Source organism: Papaver somniferum, chromosome 6 (assembly GCF_003573695.1).
Source record: "Papaver somniferum cultivar HN1 chromosome 6, ASM357369v1, whole genome shotgun sequence".
NCBI lineage: Eukaryota > Viridiplantae > Streptophyta > Magnoliopsida > Ranunculales > Papaveraceae > Papaver > Papaver somniferum.
Window position 1 is genome coordinate 166,654,640 of NC_039363.1, and position 8,075 is coordinate 166,662,714.

Consider the following 8,075-nt stretch of genomic DNA (forward strand, 5'->3'; position numbering starts at 1 on the left):
ATCAATAACCTATATACGAACAACACAGTACGAAAAATTTAGGTTCATTAATCTTAAAACCACATTCAACGTAAGAAACAAATCTAACCTGTAGGAAAATTAAAACTCTTTGAGTTCAGCTTTTACAACAACTGATTTCCGAACTCAGACTTTCAGGGCAAATCTAACCTGTAGGAAAATTGAGAATAACCATTAACATTGAGTTCATAAATAATTAGCTGTGCTTAGTAAAATTACTTCACGAGATGCCTCCACTCCAGTGATAGAATGCTGGTACATCATAAATAGGATATACTTAACAATAATTGGGTTGCAAAGTGAATAATTATGTGTTGTGATTCTTGTGAACCAAAACATAAAATGCACTTTCTGGTATTTATACACTGAGTTTTGGTTAATTCATAAAAAAACAAACTATATATTTTTGTCTTCGTGAATCATGATACATGATCCCTCGTGGGAGATCATGAATCCTTATTGACCTTCTAAAGGAAATGACAACTTAAAAAATGTAATCCCTGCATTTCCATTCACAAAGAATTGATCTTTAACGGTGATCATAATTGAGATTTCAGAAGAAAGGGTTAAATAAAGATTCATACCATGAACCATTCCCAAAAGAATAACAACATCAACAATAACATACTAACTTAAGGCTACACAATACCATTAATCTACGGTGTATCAACATCAACATTAATTAAGAAAGGGTTAAATAAAGATTCATACCATGAACCATTCCCAAAAGAATAACAACATCAACAATAACATACTAACTTAAGGCTACACAATACCCCTTTGATCTTTCTTTCCCAAATCTTCTTCACACCATAAATTATCACCTGCAACCACACAAAAAACCATGGAATCAATTAAAGGAAAAACCAACAATCTAATCATATTAGGACATTACTTGGATTACAACATCAAATCCAATTTCAATTTGAATAAAAGCACGGTGTGATACCGTAATCAAATCTCTAATCACCGAGTCATTAGATCGAGATCAGAATTATTATTTTTTCGATACTAACAAGAATAATGATCGAATTACAAAGATCAAATTTTTTATTATAATTCTGAACATCAGAAAGAGTTGAAAATTGAATGCGGGATGGGATGGAAACAATAAACTCGATCTAAGAAAAAATAGTCGACTGGAAATTTGGAACCAAGAAATCGTTGAAACTAGAAGAAAATCTGTTGAAAGAAAATCCCAGTTGCTCGTTGAAAGAAATCAGAGCTACTTATCGTCGCCTCTTTATTTCTCACTCATACGTAATGGAAAAGAAATCGGAATATGAAGATGTTGAGACTTACCTGTAAATCAAAGCTCAAATGAAGAATTGAGATGAAAGCAGAGGGAAATAAGATCGGGCTTAGTTTTTTTCTTATAAAGTGAGATTTGGTTTATGTAGATACGAATTGGAGAAGAAGAAGAAAAAAGACCGAAACATGATTTTAGAAATTATGGGTTTGGGAAATATTTTCTCGTAGAGAATGGGTACGCGCCTGAGTTTTTATGGGAGTGGGTTTCACAATATCCAAAATCTTAAAAATGGCTGTAGTTTTCGGTAAAAACAACAAAACTAGTCATAAAAACCCAAGGTGACCAAACTTGTGGTACAAAAACCCCACTCAAATTTTGGGATCCATTAAAACTCCATCATAAACAAAATTGATACAAAAACCCCAAATTTAAATGTTGGTTTCATCAAATTTTATTTTGGTTTCATCAAAATAAAATTTGATGAAACCAACATTTAGATTTGGGGCTTTTGTATTAATTTTGTTTTGATGGGGTTTTTGTGTTACTTTTATTTTGATGGGTTTTTTGTGGAAGGATGGTGATACCTCTGGGTTATAACTCGCGGACCGCAAAAACAAACACGCTGTTAGAGTTTGGGCCTTCAGCGGTTCAGCCTGGCTCGTCTGACCCAGTCCAACACGATTGCATTGCAAAGGGAACAAAACTGACTGGAGTCAACCTGTGTTGAATGAATGCATTAAAAAAATGAGATCTTTGGTTTGATGCATTAGTTTCGTTTTCTAATAGATCTTCTTCTCTCTCTCTCTTTTTCTTCTAAATAACTACTTTCTTCATCGTCATCGTGCAATCGCTATCACGCACAGAGGCGGTTAACTCCTCGCTTCACTAACCACTTGTTTTTGGGTAGTTTCCTCCTCTTATATTTCTCCTTCTCGTTTCCTTTTTTTGATTGATTCCGTTCGTTTTTCAATATCTAGGGTTTCATATATTTTGTTTTCCTTCTGGTATGTTCATCTCTTTTTCTCCCTCATTCTTCTGTTACATCTCTATGATTATCATCTGTAATTGATTTCGGATATCTTTTATTTGAATCTCTTTATTATAGTTAGTATTCGGTGGCTGGGTTAATTAATCCTCAATCTCGTATCTTTTTAGTGGATGGATGGATGGTTCATATTCTGAGTTTGGTTAGTTTTTATTTTTTATTTTGTTGCTCTAATTTGACCTAAATCATTGTTTGGTTTAATCTTATGTAAATAAAAATCGTACCCTGATGGAATCACTGTGTTGTGAAATTTTTGATTCTATCTTCACTGTTTTTTGCTACTGAATACTGATCTGTATGCTTAGTTTAGATTGTATATATATGACGATTTATGTTGCATTGCATTGCATGTATAAATGTGTGTGTGTGTGTGTGTCTATCCTTTGGCTGTCTTGTACGTTAGATACTTTATTTTGCAACTAGTCCACATTTAGAGTAATATCATTTGCTTGACTAGACACAGATGAGTTTATGGTATTTTAGAAAGTATCTTTTCCTTTTACAAGCACAAGGAGTGTTCTAGTTATGAATCTCTTTCAGCGATGAGAATCCTGATAAATTTCCATAGTGTGTTTATTTTGATTTTTGTATAGTTATTACTTTTGTTTCGATTGCTCCAAGATGATACTAAGATCTGCAAGAGTTTCTGTCTGTACCTTTTCACATCTCTCATGTTTTAATAGTGTACCGTGTACTTAGAATCCCTTGATGTGTCTTAGCCATCACTATCGCTGCTGAACTTGGTAGCCTTACCTAAGGAAATTCATGGACGTCAAAGGGGATCAGGAGAAAAGTCATTCCAGAGGCGGTCCTCCCATTTTTGGTGCAATATTCATGTGCAACCGCAGGACAAAACAAGAATGTTTTGAACGATGTCTTTTTGGCCTTCCATCTTCTCAAGCATATTTTGTGAATAAAATTAAATATGGAACGGTTTTGTTTCTTTTCGAGTACGAGGAGAGAAAACTTTATGGTGTGTTTCGGGCTAACTCAGACGGTGCCATGAATATTAAACCAAATGCATTCAAGTCTTCAGGGAAGCAATTTCCTGCTCAGGTCCGTCTTTTAAGTACGCGTTGGACTACTTGAGTCAGATACCTAAGATCCTCTTACCAATATCCTCTTCGAGTATTTGCTATTCACATGTTCAGAAATGTAAAAACTATGTAATTTACTAGTTTGCCTTTTCATATTCAGGTTTCCTTCAGGAGCCAATGGAAATGCCATCCGGTTTCAGAAAGTGAGTTCCGTGATGCTGTTAAAGATAATTACTATACAAAGGAAAAGTTTGGTTTTGGTCTCTCTGAGGATCAGGTTTGCCTATTTTATATTGTTAGTCATGGAAATTCTGCTGCACAATCTTATCGGATTGCTTCATTAGCATCTAAAACCTGTTCATCTGAATAAACCTCTTCATCTGAATACAGGTTCACAAGCTGCTGCTTTTGTTTAGCACAAGAATCAAGGATAGCTCACTGCGATCCAAGAGTCTAACAACTAGCACCGAAGCAATGAGGAAATGTGGGAAATCTGGTTTGGGAACAGTTAGTGTATCTGGGAATGGCAGGAGGGTTGTTACAACTGATAGAGCTGGGACTGAAGAGGGTAGGGACAACGCCTCAGTCAGAATGAACACGACAGGGTACCGTATGTCGCCTAGGCCTAACCGGATCAGTCATCGCTTGGGAAGTTCTGAGAAACACTTTCCAAGAAGAGATGATCGTGATAACCAGCTTATGGATGCTTCCTACAACGGTGCTTACATGTCTGAAGATCCACGATATCATCGCTTGGGAAGTTCTGAAAAACACTTTCCAAGAAGAGATGATTGTGATAACCAGCTTATGAATGCTTCCTACAACGGTGCTTACATTTCTGAAGATCCACGATATCATTTTGGAAATTCATCATCACTCAGTGTAGATAACCGCACCACTCCTGCACATGAACATACATCTCATTCCAAGACTTTACCAGATAGTTTCTATCCAGATTGTAGAAGCCAGCTGATTCCAGCAACCCACTTAGAACCAGTTAGCTCGGTCGCACCAGATAGTTCCTATGCAGGTTATGGAAGCCAGCTGATTCCAACAAGCCACTTAGAACCAGAAAGCTCGATTGTACCAACCGTAAGATTTCATAATCCAAATGCCATTATTGATAACCCTCAAGATTACATACCACTCAAATCTGATGTTCGAATTCCAGAGTATGGTTATCATGGCAACCAGGACTCAGCTTCCAGTAATTTTGAGATGTACCCTGATCACTTGATACCCGATAACTCTGTATCAAGAATGCCTGGTTTAAGAAATGAAATCTTTGAAAGGGAAAATACATTTTCTTTATCCTTCGGCCTGGCTTCAGGTACTGGTGCCTCTCCTGTGCATCACCATGGTTGTGTTGGTGAAGGATTACGGTATTGGAAGATGGACACATCAACTGCTCTTCCCCTGGAAATCAATGACAATCCCACCCCTCAGTTGGACTATTATTCCCGAGAATCTCAAAAATTGGATCCAGGTGAAAGTCTTAGGTATGATTATTCAACTGAAGACATTAAGGACTATCGGACTCACGTAAGCCTTCGTTCTGATACTCACAAATCAAGAAGAAGTGTGTTTTCTCGTTTGAATAAGGTTAAAGGCAGCATTACCAAGAATCAGCATAGTAAAGGTAACACTGAAAGTGACATGACAGTGGAGCAACTCATGGGTGAATTGCACTATCAGAACAGAACTAGGAAGGAGATGGGAAACTCTGGACAATCTGTTGCTCGTGACGACACTAACAGAAATTTTAAACGGCATATTGCTCTGGATGTTGATAACAGAAACACAAAATGGCATACTGCTCGTAATGATGATCTTGGTTGTAGTAAGAAAAACTTAAGAGGGTCTGTAGATCACGGTAATGATGATCTTGGTGATAGTAAGAAAAACCTAGGACGATTTGCTGTTTGTGATGATGATCGTGATACTAGTAAGAGAATCTTAAGGCGATCTTCTTCCCATGATGATGAACGTGATACAAGTAAGGGAAAGTCCAGACAATTTACTGCTAGTGTTGAGGTTCGTGATAATATTAATAAAAACCCTAATCGCCTTCCTGCTCGTGATGATGATCATGGTAGTAATAAGAAGAACTCTGGACGATGTATTGCTCATGATGATGGTCATGACAGTAATAAAAAGTTCAAGAAAGCAGTGATTGGAGATGATAATAATCTGGCCAGTGAAGAGGAAAAACTTATGGAAACAGACGGGGAAGAGGCTCCACTAGTCAACTATAAACGGCGCAGTGAAACTGGAAAGGGGCAACAGGGAAGTGGGTTGAGAGGATGTGTTAAGGGTTTTGACTCAGAAGTTGTCCCTGGCAAGAAAAGGAAACTGGTGAGACCGTCATTTGGTTCTGTTGCTGGTGGAGAAGGAAATGGATGCAGAAAAGATGAGTTAGCTCAAGATTTTGGTTGGAAGAGCGTTGGCAAGAGTGGCAGAGAACTGAAAGGGTCAACTTCCAAGGATGTTGGAACAGGATTGTCCCAAGAAGTGGTTTCTACAGACTGCTTGTTGGAAAGTAGGTTAGATCACGATGTGCGAAGTAATAATGGAGATTACAGAGAATGCTCAAACTTAACAGAACAAGAGGTTGGTGATGCTTTGATCAAAACAGCAAGTGAAGGAAAAACAGTTGACTTCTGTCCTAGATCTATATCATCCAATGATGGTATGCAAGGGGAAGGGCAGTGTGAAGAAGCCGTTGCCGAAGAGTGTTTGTTGACTGTGCAAACTCCATTCCAAGTAGCCCTAGTTCGTGCTGAGGGGCAGAATGAAACAGACGAAGGCAGCTCCCATGAAGCACTGCAAGGTCCTGTTGTTGGTTCTGTTAAAACTGAGAGTAAAGGAAGCCCTAAAGGTTTTTCTCTTGAGTCCAGTGGTGTCGGGTGCTACAAAGAAGAGGATCCTGTCCCAAAGCTTGGTTCTAGAGACTGCTGTTCGAACATGGAAGTGGTAACAAAAGATGTTGTGCTCAGTGCTGTGGGTCTTCAAAAAATGGTTGAAGAAAACGTGATAACAGTAGTGCAGGAGCACTGTCCTTCTGAAAGTGAAAGCAAAAGTAGCATGTTAAATTGCTCTCTTGCCACCAATGCTGTTGAGGATCTTAAAGAGGTTGGTTCTAGAGACTGCTGTTCGAATATGGAAGGGGTAACAAAAGATGTTGCGTCCAGTGCTGCCGTGGGTCTTAAAAAAATGGTTGAAGAAAACATGATAACAGCAGTGCAGGAGCACGGTCCTTCCGAAAGTGAAAGCAATAGTAACATGTTAAATTGCTCTCTTGCCACCAATGCTGTTGAGGATCTTAAAGAGGGAAAATCACAAGTACATGTTGCTAGTGACCACAAGCCAAAAGCGCAATGGTCATTTCAGGATGGCGTGGTTAGTACAGAAGGCTTCAAGCAAACAGCTATGGAAGTTTCAAGTAAAGCACGGCCAAAGCTTACTGATGGTTGTTTTGGACCTCAAGGTAAAGGACGTGAAGTTGATTTGGCTATTGAACCAAACACCGGTGAGAGTCACAAAGGGAAAGCGCTGTCCGAAGGACTCATTGCTGAAAACCTCTTATTGAACAGGCAAGGGTTATCTCAAGATACCATGGAAAATTGTGATATATCTCTGCAACAAACAACTAAAAGAGGCTTAAATATTGCAGCTGAAGAGTTTAGTGGTGATTCTTCTGAAAGTGAGCCCAAAGGGAAAAAAGTTAAAATATATATCAAAAGTACTGGTGAGACTCTGCAAAAGGAGGAACCGTCTCAAGAACCTGACGCAAGGGACTCATTGCAACAGTTGGCTGAAGAACCTCCCTTTTGTATTGAGGCTGACAAAGTGAATTCTGAAAAAGCTGATGCTATAACTGATGATTCTCTAACATGTGATGGCAGAGAAATTTCTGTAGAATTTAAGTCAAGTAAGCCTGAATTCCATAGTGGAAAAATTGATAGCAAGAGATTGCTCCACAGCATTCCCTCATCACTTGTCAAGGATGAAACTACTGCCAAGATGGTTGATGAGGATTATGGATGTGAACGCGAATGTAAGCCAAAAGTATCATCTGTAACCATGCAGTCTGAATCCGAACAAAGACCATTGAGGAGGGTTAAGAAGGTTCTTAAAAGGGTTAAGAAAGGAACTAGTAATCCATCTGCATAGAAAGTATTCTATGCTAGTGAAAAAGCAGGCACCTCATAGAATCCATAGACATCTTTACGTGCTGAATTTTTGAGCAAGTGGTTACGCAATTTCCAGTTTTTTGTGATCAAAGCAGCTTAAGTTTCCAGACACCTGTGCAAGTAAGATAAAGAGCGGCTTCAGCAGAAGAAAACCTCCTTGGTGGTCAATTTTTTTGTGGAGCATGTCAGAAAAGATTTTCTTGCAGTCCCTGCTAAGCAAGCTTTGTGGAGAACGTTGGGGAATAATCTTTTACAGGATCCTTATCTGACAACGCAGCTGCTAACAATGCCAATGCTCTCTATCACCTGGAAGGGATTTCTGTCACCTATTTCAGGGTTTCATTTTGTTGCTAGAAACCTTCTGTTGCAGGTTCGAGGCTTTGATAAACTGGTGTGCCCAGCCTTTTGTTTATCTTGATTGTTAGGTATCAGCCCCCTGGCATGATGGAGCTGTAAATTCTTGTATAGGCGTAGAAACTCTAGACTTTTAGGTTTTTTTTTTTTTTTTTTTTTTTTTTTTTTTTTTTTTT

At 38.5% G+C, this 8,075-nt stretch overlaps 1 protein-coding gene across 4 annotated transcripts; it reads left to right on the top strand.

Moving 5' to 3' along the window:
* The first annotated feature begins 1,764 nt into the window (after positions 1-1,764).
* On the top strand, positions 1,765-8,045 carry LOC113290031. 4 transcript variants are annotated; one of them, XM_026539506.1, is made up of 4 exons: positions 1,765-2,457; positions 3,015-3,371; positions 3,513-3,629; positions 3,743-8,045. In XM_026539506.1, the coding sequence occupies exons 2-4, from the start codon at positions 3,081-3,083 to the stop codon at positions 7,523-7,525; spliced, it is 4,191 nt and encodes a 1,396-aa protein (XP_026395291.1). In that variant the 5' UTR covers positions 1,765-2,457; positions 3,015-3,080; the 3' UTR covers positions 7,526-8,045. The 4 variants fall into 4 exon arrangements, with proteins under 4 accessions (XP_026395291.1, XP_026395293.1, XP_026395292.1 ...); XM_026539508.1 differs by having other exon boundaries at positions 1,765-2,173; XM_026539507.1 differs by having other exon boundaries at positions 1,765-2,173; positions 3,035-3,371.
* Positions 8,046-8,075: the final 30 nt, after the last annotated feature.

What these genes read in the sequence shown, in the direction of transcription:
- LOC113290031 (XM_026539506.1), top strand. Translation starts at nt 3,081, where the DNA reads ATGGACGTCAAAGGGGATCAGGAGAAAAGTCATTCCAGAGGCGGTCCT. An exon ending in GGAAGCAATTTCCTGCTCAG is followed by an intron (nt 3,372 to 3,512) that starts GTCCGTCTTTTA and finishes TTTCATATTCAG; the next exon opens with GTTTCCTTCAGGAGCCAATG. An exon ending in TTGGTCTCTCTGAGGATCAG is followed by an intron (nt 3,630 to 3,742) that starts GTTTGCCTATTT and finishes ATCTGAATACAG; the next exon opens with GTTCACAAGCTGCTGCTTTT.